Source organism: Chelonia mydas, chromosome 7 (assembly GCF_015237465.2).
Source record: "Chelonia mydas isolate rCheMyd1 chromosome 7, rCheMyd1.pri.v2, whole genome shotgun sequence".
In the NCBI taxonomy this organism is placed as follows: domain Eukaryota; kingdom Metazoa; phylum Chordata; order Testudines; family Cheloniidae; genus Chelonia; species Chelonia mydas.
In genome coordinates, this window is record NC_057853.1 from 84,149,407 (window position 1) to 84,163,791 (window position 14,385).

At 46.0% G+C, this 14,385-nt stretch overlaps 1 protein-coding gene across 1 annotated transcript in view; it reads left to right on the top strand.

Annotated features, from left to right (window-relative positions):
* The first annotated feature begins 1,935 nt into the window (after positions 1-1,935).
* The window catches only part of MCU (mitochondrial calcium uniporter), a 143,681-nt gene continuing 131,231 nt past the window's right edge, over positions 1,936-14,385 (top strand). The window contains exon 1 of the mRNA XM_037903946.2: positions 1,936-2,197. Coding sequence (XP_037759874.1) covers positions 2,078-2,197 — 120 coding nt within the window. The 5' untranslated portion in view covers positions 1,936-2,077. The remainder of the gene's footprint in view (positions 2,198-14,385) is intronic.

The window sequence follows — 14,385 nt, forward strand, 5'->3', positions numbered from 1 at the left end:
ACTCAGAGCTGGGGGTTGGGTTGCAGGAGGGGATATGGGCTCTGGGTTGGGTCCAGGGATGAGGGGTTTCGGGTGCAGGTTGGGGCTCTGGATTGGGGGGGGCCTCAGGGCTGGGGCAGGGGCTCAGGGTTGGGGCAGGGGCTTACTTTGGGCAGCTCCCGGTCAGCAGTGCAGTGGGGCTAAGGCAGGCTGACTGCCTGTCCTGACACCGTGGTGCGCTCGCCCTGGAAGCGGCCAGCAGGTCCAATGCTGGTAGGCGGGTGTGGGTGGTCAGGAGGCTCCACATGCTGCTCTCACCCGCTGCAGGCACTGCCCCCCCCAGCTCCCATTGGCCAGGAACAGGCCAATGGGAGTGCGGAGCCGGTGCTTGGGGCAGGAGCAGCTCATGGAGCCCCGTAGCCCCTGCTGCCTAGGAGCCAGACCTGCTGCCTGCTTCCAGGGCACAGCCCGATGCCAGGACAGGTAGGCACTAGCCTGCCTTGGCTCCGCAGCACCGACAACCAGGCCTTTAACGTCCCTGGTGCTGACCGGCACCGCCAGGATCCCTTTTTGACTGAGTGGTCTGGCCAACAACTGGACAATTGGTTACCCTAGCTGGGGTCCAAGAGATTTCCAGGTATCCCAGGTTTCAGAGTGGTAGCCGTGTTAGTCTGTATCAGCAAAAACAACGAGGAGTCCTTGTGGCACCTTACAGACTAACAAATTTATTTGGTTGAAGAATTGCCACTTTTAGGTCTGTTATTGAGTGACCAGAGAGAGTAAAGTGTTCTCCTACTGGTTTTTGAATGTTATGATTCCTGATGTCAGATTTGTGTCCATTTATTCTTTTGCGTAGAGACTGCCCGGTTTGGTCAATGTACATGGCAGAGGGGCGTTGCTGGCACATGATGGCATATATCACACTGGTGAACAAGCCCCTGATGGTGTGGCTAATGTGGTTAGGTCCTATGATGGTGTCCCTTGAATAGGCGGGTGGACAGAGTTGGCACTGGGGTTTGTTGCAGGGTTTGGTTCCTGGGTTGGTGTTTTTGTTGTGTGGTGTGTATTTGCTTCAGGTTGGGGGGCTGTCTGTAAGCAAGGTCTGTGAGAGTGAGAGATTATCCTTCAGGATAGGTTGTAGATCCTTGATGATGTGGTGGAGAGGTTCAAAACTTCAAAAACAGACTCCAACATGAAACTGCAGAACTGGAATTAATTTGTAAACTGGACACCATCAGATTAGGCCTGAATAAAGACTGGGAGTGGTTGGGTCATTACACAATCTAAATTCCCCAATACTAATTTCCCTCTACTGTTATTCACACCTTCTTGTCACCTGTCTGAAATGGGCCACTCTCATTACCACTTCAAATGTTATTTTTCCTCCCTTGGTATCCGGCTGTTAAGTAAATTGTCTCCTTAGACTGACCTCACACTTGGTAGGGCAACTCCCATCCTGTCATGTATTTATACCTTCTCCTGTAATTTCCACTCCATGCCTCTGATGAAGTGGGTTCTAGCCCACGAAAACTTGTGCCCAAACAAATTTGTTAGTCTCTAAAATGCCACAACGACTCCAGGTATCCCAGGGTGTCTTTCTGGTCTATTACAGATAGGGTGCCAACCCTCCAGGATTGGCCTGGAGTCTCTAGGCGTTAAAGATTATAGCATGTGATGAAATCTCCAGGAATATATCCAACCACAATTGGCAACCCTAATTACGGACCAATTTTTCTGGACTACCCAGGCTGTGCCGCTACCCACCCTGCCCGCTGCCTTACGAGTCCGACCCGAGTTGTGCCACCGCCCTACCCCCTGTCCCGAGCTGTGCCCCTCCCCCTCTCTGTTGAACTCCCCGCGCTGTTTCCGGCATCGCGGCCACCACTTACTAACCGTCCCCGCTGATTGACACCCTAGAGTCCCGCCTTACATCAGTTTACTCGCAGGAGCGAGCGCGACGAGCCTTAGCCCCGCCCCAGCTCGGGGGCGGAGCCCGCTGATTGGCTGGTGGTTGCACGCCCGCCCCGACTCCGGGCAGCCCCGCGGTGCAGCCTGCCTGAGTGGGGCGGGGGCCGGCCGGGCTGCTTCCACTTGAGAGATGGCGGCTGCCGTGGGGAGATCGCTGCTGCTCCTCTTCTCGCGGAGCGGCGGCGGCGGGGCGCTGACAGCCGCCGGCTGCTTCCCCGGGCTGGGCAGGCACCGACAGCAGCACAGGACGGTGAGCGCGGCAGGCGGCGGCGGGGCTGTGCCCTTCAGGTGCCGCAGCGGGGCTGGGGGATGTGCGGGCAGGACACTGGGAAGGCGGGAGCGGCGGGACCGCAACAGCCCCCGTGGGCCGCCGCAGTCGCTTTCTCGCTGTGCGGTGGCAGCAGCAGCTCTGCACCGGCGGCGGGCTCCGGGGGAGCAGCCTGGCCACGTTCAGCCTCTCGCGGAGCCGGCGCGGCAGGCAGGGGAGCTCGGGTCCCTCGGCGGGCGGGGCGGGACGCTCCCGTACACACCCAGGCACTTCCCGGGGGCTCTGCCCTGTGCCCAGCCCCGCTCGGGCTTCCCCGGCGGGATCCCGAGGAGGGCCCCGCCGGGTGCCTTAGGCGTGTGTCTGATGGGTGAGCGCGGCTGGGGTGCAGGGCTGCCGGGGCTGAGGGAGGAGGTGCTGCTGCAGTGACTGGGGAGAAGCCCTGCACTGTCCATGTCACCTCCTCTCCTGTCCGCGGGTTCCCGGGTGGATCTTGATTGCTGGGCTCGTATTGCCTGGCGGAGGGGAAAGGTTCGGGAGGCGCCGGGGGGACCCCTCGTGGTGAGGCGAGCTTCTTCTGGTTAGGGCTGATGATGGTATTAACGGTGGAGAGATCCCGGGAGCTAGCAAGAGAGAGGGGGGCAACTATAAAGTGAAACAGGCCTGCTTTTGTTCTAATTGCTGAGGAGCGGCATTGGGGCTTCCTTCGGGATTGTCCACATCCTTATGTGTTGGCCGTTAGCCAATGATGTAACATAGTTGTAAGAAGCTGGTCTCCCTCCCTCCCTCCCTCAGAGTAAAGTTTTATACTGAAAGCAAGATCATACAGGCTGGTTAGTTTAACTAACACTTCCTCTTAAATATGTACTTGCCTGTAATGCTTAATCTGCTAAACGCATGGCAGAAAAATGATCCTTAGGGATAGGAATGAGGAAAGTAGTGTGTAGGTTGTGTATGAGGGAATAATCAAGGCTACGATGAGTCATGCAGCAGTGTCAAAGTTGATATCATTCTGCATATGACAACAAAAAAGGCAGAGTTGAAGGGATTAAACTATAGAATGGACAGCATTGAGTTTCTAAAGGTAAAAGTGTGTCAGTTGTGTTGCTGAATTTTTTTTATGTATCATTAATATTGATGTGAGCTTTTCCATAGTTGTGCTGAACTCTTTGTTTTGTTTTCTAATGTTATATAAACTGTGATCCATTTTTAAACATCCCAACACAATCCTTTCATTTATTAATACTCACAAACTTGTTTTTAAAATCTTCTAAGTGATTCTCTAGAGTCTCTCGATAAACCCGTTTATCAACTCTTTGGGGACTAGAAAACCAACCTATGTTTTAGTTAAGCTGAGCAAATAAAATTAATAAAACATATGCAAGGTATGAAGGTGGAAGGGTGTACAAGGCCACCAGTGTGCTCTTACAGCTCATTAAAGCAACCGTTCAACATTCTTAGCATTATCTTATTGCATATCTGCTATAGTGATGGCTAATTTATGTGAAGTTTGAATTAAAAGTGCCTTGATTGTAGAGAGTCTACATTTGTATCTTCCTCTACAGATCACTATCGAAAATGAAGGCTAAATTCAAATGTAATGGTGTACAGATAAGAAACAAAGGAAGTAAGAGCCAAAGTAGAAGTATAATGAAAAAGAGGATCTTGTACCTTCTAGCTGAAAAAGTGTAACTTTAAGATGGGATCGAACATGTGCAAGTTACAGATGGAAAATTTGGTACATGATCCCTCCTGCTTTTCAGTGCTACTATTTACACTGCTTCTCTGCCATCATCGTTAAGCAAACCCTGTCAAACTTCCCTTTCCTTCCACCTGCAGACTTATAAATTAATAAATGGCAAATAATCTGCATACAGGTATCTGAATAGGAAATCTTTGTACAATTGTCAAGTGACAGGATAGTAAGTATTGTGATAAGACAGGTGGCAGACAACTTGCTTGTCAAATGATGTATAAGATTTAAAAAAATTAATGCCTTATTTTCTTCGTTGCTAGAGTTCAGAATGATACTAGTTTACACTGGGTTTAGGAAGTTTACAATATATTTAAACAAATGTTAGAACTACAAAATAGCTCTTTAAGGAGAGCTTAGTATCACATGTATACAAGGAGTATTTTTTAGATCTGTAATCAAGCTGAAGGAGAAGGAAAAAGTCTTTGGGGCATCCTAATCTAGCGAGGTACTTGATTATACTCTGTTAGCAATCAGTTTCTGGATCAGCCTTCTCAAACTGGCCTTGGAATATGAAATAGCTTTTAATTGGCATGAATCTGGTGATGTCTGCATTGAAGTATTAGAGTATCTAAATGTTGGTAGCTATAGGAAGTGGGAGTTTAGTTTAATTTTTAGATTTTTTTTGTATAACTTCTTCCTGGTTTTAAAAGATATATTGAGTAACACACAAACATACTAATGTCGGGATAAAATCATAAACACAATGAGGGGAGAACATCTACAGACAGAGCAATTTTTTGTTTCCTTATTTTCCTTTCAAGATTAAATTAGACTTATCTCGGCAATTGTCCTGTGTATACAGTAGGTGGCACTCTCTATTGGTCTGTAGCTCAGATGACTCCTGGCAACAATTCTGACTTCTATTCTGTTGCTCAAGTACATATTAGTATGTGAGTTGGATCCTCACAGCGTGCTAGTTGGGTCATCAGTTAAGGACATGTAATTCACAAATAGATTAGCTTTTTGGGGGTAGAAGGGAGAGTGTGTGACAAAATACAAATGCCAAATGGAGTTTTTTCTCTTTGCTGACCTTGGGCATGGGGCAGAAAAATGGGTACATTAGTGCTATAAGCAAATTAGTGTACTTTACTTAGAGACTTGGTAAAGATTTTTTGTAAAATACAAATTTTGCTTATGTCTGTTTGGAAAAGCCTATTAACTCTTTATGTTCACTTGAAAAAAAAATTACTAACAGCACACCTTTGTGTATAATATGTAATAAACCAATGTGTGAGAGTTAAAAAGTAAACTGGTATGGAAGGAAGTTTCACTTTTCAAGTTTTCAAGGACTATTTCTACACAAATGAGTAAGAAAGAATTGCTGAAAATACTGTGGTATTCCTCAGTTCAGACTGAGTGTACGGAATACTCAACCTTGAAATCTTCTTACAGTTATTATCTTATCACAGTTCTGTTATAAATCTGTCTATAATGATACCTGTGGATTTGCTGCTTTAGTGGAAAGTTGTAATGAATGCATGACTTCTGTTTGTAAGCATGTTCAATTCTGAATTGCTACACCTTATGTAGCATTAATTCTTAATTTTTTTGTATGTCACTTAAAATTTATAATATGTTTTCAAAGTATTGAAGCTTTGTTTTTAAAGTATTGCAGCTTTTCCCTAGCTTTGTATGGTACTTGTTTGTAAGACCAGCTCCTCTCATGAACTTGGATTTGGGGCATGATTCATCAGAGCAGGGAGAGACTGGATTGTATTTAATGAATAGACTCCTGCTCACTTGATTCTAAAAGTTGATATAGCTCTAGTAGTTGATGCATTTCTCTGTATAAATATCATATTTCTATTATTTTGTATTTGATAAGTTAAATATTAAGTGTACTTGGTCGTGTATAAAACACAGAAAACACCGTGCTTACCACGTTGTAAATACAAGATCTTAGAGCATCTTAATTAAGCCCAAATTCGGTAAGCTGAAGCTACTTGTGTGGCGTTACCATTTATTTGTTGTTTAACTATCAAATCTCTCCTTGTTACTCTGGCTCCAGAAAGGCAGTTTGTTGAAATTGTATTTCCTGCTAAGTTTTAAAGGTGAATTTATTGCAATGGTGACTGAAATCTATGTGCTAAATGTTCCTACTAACCAGGCTAAGAGTAGCATTCAACCCACAAACAAGTTTAAAAACCAGCAAAATTCCACCACCTGTCTGGGTTCCATCTGCTCTCTCTGATACTCCACAACTCTGTGCGCCGGTGGCGGAGTCCCGCTTGGTGCGACAGAGGCTGGTCCTGGCAGAAGTCACCAGAGTCAGAGACTTCCTGGACTATGACTGCGGAGACTGGCTGGATCCCCTGATGCTTGCTCAGCGCATGGGGCTCTCCGGCCCTCATACTCCCCGGCGCATGGTTCAGGAGGTGTAGGCCGCTTTACTGCCTGGGCCTACCTCGACCAAGTCCTGCGAGAGGGTGCCCCCTGCACCCCAGGCCCTCCGGACCTTTTCATCAGGACCCTACCCCAGGGACCCACCCTGCCACCCAACCCCTTCACCGTGAGCCAGCTGCACGAATTGTAACCAGCTTACATTCAGACCGCGCCAAGGAAACATCTGTACATGCTTGTGCTCCACACCCTTCACGTCCTCACCCTTGTGTCCCACCCCGACACAAAGTGACAGGACCCCCTACCGCTTCTGGAGGGTGAGGCACACCGGTGGGCCAGCCCATACTCCACCCTGGTCCTGAGGCCCGCTGGAGATATCAGTTGGCAGCTCCTTCACGGGGCTGTGAGCACGGGCGTGTTCTGGGCGTAGTTCAGCCCCATCCAGGACACCTGCCCCATCTGTGGTGTGAGGGAGACCCTGGCGCACGTGTACCTGGAGTGCACCAGGTTGCAGCCCCTATTCTGGCTTCTCCAGAACCTCCTGCTCCGGTTCTGGCTGCACTTCTCCCCACACTTGTTCATCTTGCACACCCTATCTGTGGCCCTACTAAGTTGTGAGACCTCCTCGTCAACCTCCTCCTGGCACTAGCCAAAGAAGCGATTTCTACCACCAGGAAGAGGATGGTAGACGAGGGGGTGCTCTGTGACTGTGCGGCCTACTTCCACTCCTTTCTGGTCTCATGCATCCGGGCAGAGTTCCTCTGGGTGGCATCTGCTGGCTCCCTTGATGCCCTCAAGGAACAGTGGGCTCTGTCCGGGGTTCTCTACTCTGTGTCCCCGTCCAGTTCCCTTCATTTAGCCCTGTAACCTCACTCCTGTCCCTGTTATATCTTTAGTTGTCCTGCGTACTTAACTGAGATCCCGGACCTTGTGGATCCTCTCCTTAGGCTGGGAGAGGTCCTTTAGTAGTGGGTGGGCTCTGCCTGCCCACTTCTAGGATCCCAACAGACTGATACTCCACAATGTCTCATTGTGACATCCAGCTGCCAGACTACTGCTGGAGTTATGAGCAGGCCCAGAGGACCTAGAGGACATAGAATAAAAACCAAACTTTCAGAACCCTGTCCTCTGTAGTTGTAGAGCAAAGGGAGGACTTTGCCTGAACACTTTTGGCTTGCTCAGTGTTTGTAGGTGATTTTTTCCCCCCCTGTAGTTGTAATTTTGTTTGGATGTATTGTGTGGTTTTGGCAACTCTGCCTGTGGGCCCTGAAGCATGGCTTTCACTTATGCATTGAATCCCTATGTCTCTTCATCCTGGTTGGTTGGGAGCAGTTGACACAATGGAGAATTAAATGGGTTTTAGTGTCTTCTTCACGGGTCCTCTTTAATGTTGCAGTGAGTTTGGATTTTTACAGTGTGTGTGGATCCAGTCTGTGATATAAAAAATTGTGTGTATGATATTACTGCTATAATCTAATGGGCTATATTATCTGACAGTCACAAAAAGTTGTAGGGTTGAGGATTGTAAGAGTACAAAGCACCACAAATATATGATGTAGAGCAGTTGATCGGTGTACCAATCAACTAGAATCCTTGCTGTGAGGAGTTGCAGACTAGTGTCCATGAATATTTCCAATAGCACCAAGAATATGGTATGTGTAGGGCTGGATTAAGTTTGATAGGGACCTGGGCTGTTAGAGTTTTGGGAGTCCCTCTTTGCATATTCAGTTCCTTCCCTCTGCTGTTGTACCATCACCCAGATGCCAAACACTCTGTTAAATTACCTGTGTTGTTTTGGTTCTGGTTTTTAAATGATATACCGGTTGGAAAGCTGAATGAAAGTTTAAATGAACAAAACCATTTTAATTTTGGCTCGTACCTGGTAGTGATACGCATAGTGATGCTATGCTTTAATTGTCTAAGTACCTATACTGGTGATGTTCAGTTACGTTTTCTGACAGGCCTGATAAGACAAAGAGCACACTCTAGGGCCAAAGGGCTCTTCAGATGTTTGCTCTCTAGTGAGCCTGACTCCAGTTAGGGGGTCATGCCCTTCAAGACTAAGTGTACCAGATTAGATTTATTAGTCTCAAAATAAAAGGTAAAGCATGCTGATAGGCAATAGTCCAACAAAATCTTGCATACAAGATTATACAAATGAACTGTAATGCCATAACATGCTGCTTTAATTCTGTTACATTAAATTAAAATTAGAAGTTAAACTCATGAGAAAAAAATGGACCTCTAATTTCCCTTTGTTACTGCCTGAAATGTTGACACTTGCTTGCATAGTCTATTTTTGGAAAAGTACTGCACAGCACACAATCAAGTAAAACTAGTGAAGCACATCAATTACTGATTTCTTTATGTTGTGTAAGTATCTGATTAAGCACCTGATTAAAAGTATACCACTAAGTTGAAATGTATCGATACAGTCCAGTTTCAATGTGTGAGAATGTAAATGAAATGTTTCTAAATTAATGGTATGACAGTAAACAGAAGGAAAAATAAACTGAAGTGAATCTGGCCAGTCCCCATCAGTTCTGCCTTCTAGCTCCACATCTGCCCAGCCCCCATAAGCTGTATTCCACTCCCCCACCCCATCTCACCTTCACTCTTATTGGGGTTCTTCACCTCCCGCTTCCCAGGCTGGGGGGAGGCATTGCAGTGGATACCACTGTGTAGGCAGAGGAGGGGTAGGTAGCTCAAGGAGTTCGCCATCCCCAGGCTGGGTGTTACAGGGAGGGGGAGGAGTGGAGGAGCCATTACTGTTCATGGGAAGAAAGAGTGAAGCTACCATGAGCTGCAGGGTTCTCTTTGCTCCCCCTCCTCTCCTCTGCTCTGCTCTACTCTTGTGAACAGGGACCACTCTTTCCCCCTCCCCCCCCCCCCTTCCTGTGAGAATAGGTTGGCTCCTGAGGGGCAGTGAGGAGAGCTCGGCTGCTTCCTGAGGAGCTCTGGCTGCTGCTGCTTAGTGGGCATGAAGGAACAGCTGGTGGCCAGTTATTGGTCAAATGGAAGTCCCATGTGGGCCAGATCTGGCCTAAGGGCTGCCAATTGAAAAACAGTGCAGTAAATTATATATTTTGGGAGCCCCTTGAAATCTGAGGCCCTGGGTTGTAGCCCCTTAATGCTCTTGCATTAATCCAGCCCTGAGTATGTGTTCTCCAAACAGAAAAGTATGCCAGATCCCTCTCTGGTGAGTTTGTAATCTTCAGGCAGAGAAGGAAGAAGGTGCTCAGTATATACATGGTTGATACGGTGATTGGTTGAGTCTTGGTAACGTAAAAAGTTTGAGGTTTTTATAGAATATGTAAGCTGTTCCCAGTTAGAGCTCATGGTTGCTATTTTCAGTTGGTAAATTCCCTGAAGATATGCTAGGAGTGGGCTTTCAAGAAAGAGTGGAAAAGCTAATGACTTGGTGGATGAGATCACCCAAAGAGGGTGTAGAATGGCAAGACATAGGGCAGAGAGCTCTGTAGTACCCCCAAGGACACTGGGAGAGACCAAGAGGAGGATCTGCTAAATAGTTAGTAGAGATTAGTATCACACAAGAGCAAGGTAGATAAGATGTCAGGAATGAATTTACAACCATGTCAAAAGCAGTAGAGAGGTTAAGGAGGGTAAGGGTGAAGCCCGGGACCCAACATTTTTGGCTACAAAGACTTGGTTATATTTTTGAAGAGAGCAGTTTCAATGGAATGAAAAAGGTGGAAGATGGAATGGAGGGAATACAAAATAGAATTGGAGCCAAAGAACTCAAGACAGCAGTTGTCTATGGATCACTTAATCTTAAAAATGAAGGGAGCTGGGAGGTAACTGAGGTCAGTGGATGACTTTTTTGAGAATGGAGGGGAGAGAGCATGCAGAACTGAAAGTTTCCAGATGACATGCAGATTGGGTAAACAATTAAGAGGACGGTTCACAGATACAGAGCAATCTGAATTACTTGGTAACTGGGCACAAGCAAACAAAATACATTTTAATATGGCCAAATGTAAAGTCCTACATCTAAGAACAAAGAATGTAGGCCATACTTGCAGGATGGAGGACCCTGTCCTGGAAAGTAGTGACTGAAAAAGGTTTGAGGATGATAATGAATATTCAGCCAAGAATGTGTGTGGAGACATGGAAAGCCAGGGTCAAAATTGGTGAGGAAAGTGATTGAGGAAAGTGAAGTTGAGATGGGGGTAAGTTATGTGACAGATACAGAGAGGGAGAGATGGGAAGAATTACTCAGAAGAAGTAGGAAGGACTGGAAGTAGTAGGAGAGGGAGAGGAAAAGCCTGACAATGTCCTATTGGATGGCTTGAGGTGGAATGTTACAATGTGGTATAGTACTACAAAATGTGCTGTACAAACCAGTGCCATCTTTAAACAATAGGAGTAGAGTGTGAATGAGTCAGGTACTTCACTTTTTTGCAGGTATTGGCCATTATAGTAGCCATTAGTGTTGACGCTATTGATCTGAGGAATCTGAGGGGTGGCAATAAGATGTATGATCTTTATCTTTCAGCAAATGTTGGCTATTATGGCCAGGGCTTTCTGCTTGTCTGCTGTTTAGATAGTGGGCTTTATCCACTGACGAAGGCAGGCTGAGTAATATCAGAGAGAAAATTGTTTCTAAATGGTTGCTTCTGAAAATAAGGATTATTGTGAGGCAAGGGAACATGCAGGGAAACCTATGATTTGATTCTGTGTTGCAGCTGACTTCTACAGAGTGGTATGGATGTGGAGGGTAAGATTTTAATGGTGGGAGTTACGTGATGCAGGAATATGGTTGGAGAGATATCTTGTGTGAAGGAGCTCTATCCAGAAGTAAACTACAAATATTTTCAGATGAGTGATTTATTTACTAAAGCTCTTAAAATATAATCTACATTTGTGCTGCACACTGGTTCTGAATGTCTAATTCTCATGATTTATTCCTATATAGAGATTGGGGGGCAGGCGGGGGGGGGGGGGCGCGGGGAACAGTAGTGCGATGAATTCTTATATGGCATTGGGGCAAACATAGTTGGGCTGGATTCCTGAAAGAACTTCAATTCATAGTCTCCATCTATGCAGTCTTCAGATGTTGGTTAACTCAAGGGGTTCTGGACGTAATAGTAATTGCCCACTGACTTTTTAAAACAAATAAAACCAGGAGAAATTACTGAAACTGTCCCTGATCTAACCTTTCTAGTAATGCAAGAAAATTGTGGGTGGGCTTCCTATATATACTCTAAATTTGATTTTTAGAGGAAAGACTATGGTTACTTATGTTCATCAGCACTCTGAGTTCCTCTAGGATTTCAGTGCAGGTTGTTCAGTATCAGTGTAATGGTAAGTATATTGGTTAGAACCAAAGTTTGGTGGTAACCTCTTTGTTCCTAGAAAAAGTTTAAATGTTCTTGTTCTAGGAGCTTTCCATTGTCTTGCATTGAACTGATTGGGCACATGCTGTACCTAAACCTATGATGCTGTCCATTCCATGGCTGAAACAATTGTAGCAATAACCATTAAAACATTGTTGCTTAGCAGGGTTTTAATAGTTTCCCTGGATTGTGTGGATTTGGAATTTTTGTGACAATATTAAAACTGTACTAATGACTACCTGCAGGCTGAAGTAGCTTATCCCCAAAGATCACAATTTACTCAGCTCTTCTAAGCCCTATTCTCCTGGAATATACCATATCATAACTACAATTTTCAAATCAAGAGTAATTAAAACCTATTTTAAGAAGCGTGACTGTCAGATGAGTTGTAAAAATACTGTAGCGCTCATCACATTTCTTTCTCTCTCTTTTAATCTTAGGGTGAGCATGCTGTGACCACAATTTGTCCACCAAACTAAAATCCTTAACACAACACTGCTATAATGTCTCCAGATGGGTTCTGGTGTTGGATTGTCTCTAGAGACCTCTTTTGCCTGTCTACATTAATCTACGTTAGAAGAATGACCCATTTCTGACAATTGGAGCAGCTAAACTTTGCTAATGCAGAAACAATTATCTGCATCAGAAACTCGCTTTTCTGCTGCACTTCCTTAGATGACCAATATGATAAGGATGGCCCATTCTTCTGTACAAACAAGTGTTAGTCATTCATTAGGATAAGTTATTAGACTGCTGGTCTAACTAGATTCTCTTAGTTGGGAAGAATGGAAGAAGTTAGCTGAATTGTTAGGCATCAGAAAGCTGTGCTGCCCCCTTCCCCCTGAGTGCAAGCTGCATCCCTTGTCTGATTCCTTGCATCTTGGCCATTCCTGGCTAAGGTCAACTGAAAATGGACACTCCTTGGAGCTAGTCGGCATTTCCCTTTTACCTCTGAGTGCTGCCAAACATAATTGGCTGCATGTGTAATAATTTGAGAATCTATATAATTTATGAATTGTGTGAGATTATGAATCCTCTGTCAGGCTGGAAACATCCATTTTGAGTGTGCAGTTTTTTGCCTTATCCATGATCTGTTTGCCCCCATATTGATTTGAGATTCCAAAGGCTTCTGGCAAAAAAAAAAAATACTAATAGAGGGCAGGAGAGAGTCTAGGTGGGTGAGGTAATATCTTTTCTCCGACCAATTTCTTTTGGTGAAAGAGACAAGCTTTCAAGGTACACTAACCTCTACTTCAAGTCAGAGGGTAGCTCATTTTAAGTACTCAATTGTTGGAAATCTAGTCTCTTTAGACAGAGGATTGGTCCCTGCTCAGAAGAACAGGTTTAGCAGGGGCAAAAGTCACCTTGGCAACAAGAGTTATCTGGCAGGGGTTTGTACTTATGTGCATAGGCGCTGACTTCCTCTCTACCTGGGGGGGGTGCTCATCTTTTCTCCCCCCATCCCCTGCCCACACTCTACACGTTCCCCAAAGCTCCCGCCCCACCTCTTCCCACCACTGCTCTGCCCCCACCCTCCTTTTCTCCCCTCCCCCACCCCTTTCCTTCCCCGAGTGCACCCCATCCCTGCTCCTTCCTGGAACCAACCTGCATCTCGTGAAACAGCTGCTCACAGTGGGTGATAGGCACTGGGAGGGAGGGGGAGGAGTGATCAGTGGGGGAGAGGTGCTGCGGGGTGGGGGAGGGAAGAGGCGGGAGCTTGGCGGCTGGTGGATGCTGAGAACCCACTATTTTTTTCTCCGTGGGTGCTCTAGCTCTGGGAAAGAGCTTATGTGGGAAAGCTGACAAGGGTGGCACCTGACACAGAGGGATGAAAGTTTTTAAAAGGGTAGAAACTGTTCTGCTCAGGGGTCATCTTAACTCTATAAGGAAGATACTACTCTCCATTTAATGGCCTTCATGAGGCAGGGGATACCTTCCAGAGACAACTTGCTGGACATTTTGTGGTCCCTAAGGACTTCCAAGGGAAGGGTGAGATAGAAAGTGACATTCACGTAGCGTTGGTTTTGGATGATTTGTACTCCTGTGCTTTATATGATTTAAGTATCAAAGAGCAAATTGAGTTAGACTCTGTGCGGAGTATGAGTGTGCATTAACTTCTTTACAACTGCTGTGTGCCCCTGAGGAAATAAAACTATAAACCAGAAGCTTCACATCTTAGGGATGGGGTTCTGAGACTGTGTGTGTTTAAGTAACTGGGTTATCTTGTAAGGGTCAGTGCTGGTCCTGGGGGCCTAAGGCGGGTGTGCTGAGGAGCTTCATTTCTGAGAAGTAGCAGACCGAGTCAGTGCCCAGAAAATGTGCCAGACGGGCCAAGGGAGGAACCTGTACTACAGCTTGTTGACTCCAGAAGCTTGAAACACCTGGGGATCCTGAGCATCAGGCTTGGATTCATCTCAAAGCCATCCCAGTAGGAGGCCAGGAGGGGGCACTTGTTAGGGTCTGTGACCACATGTAAGGCAAATGTGTCTGCTGCCTCAGACCAGATGTGCTGCCATGGTTTTGAAGGGCTCAGTATCCCATAGGCTGAGTGTTGAACCATTTCTAGTCCTGGTGAACAAGTGGACATCTAACATGGGTTGGCTTTTTTTGGTAAAACAGAATCCGTGGCAAGCTAAAAACTTTGGACTAAAGTGATGTTTTTATTATATATAGTTTGACTTGTACCAGATAGTGGATGGGAAACAAGGGGACAGGCTGCT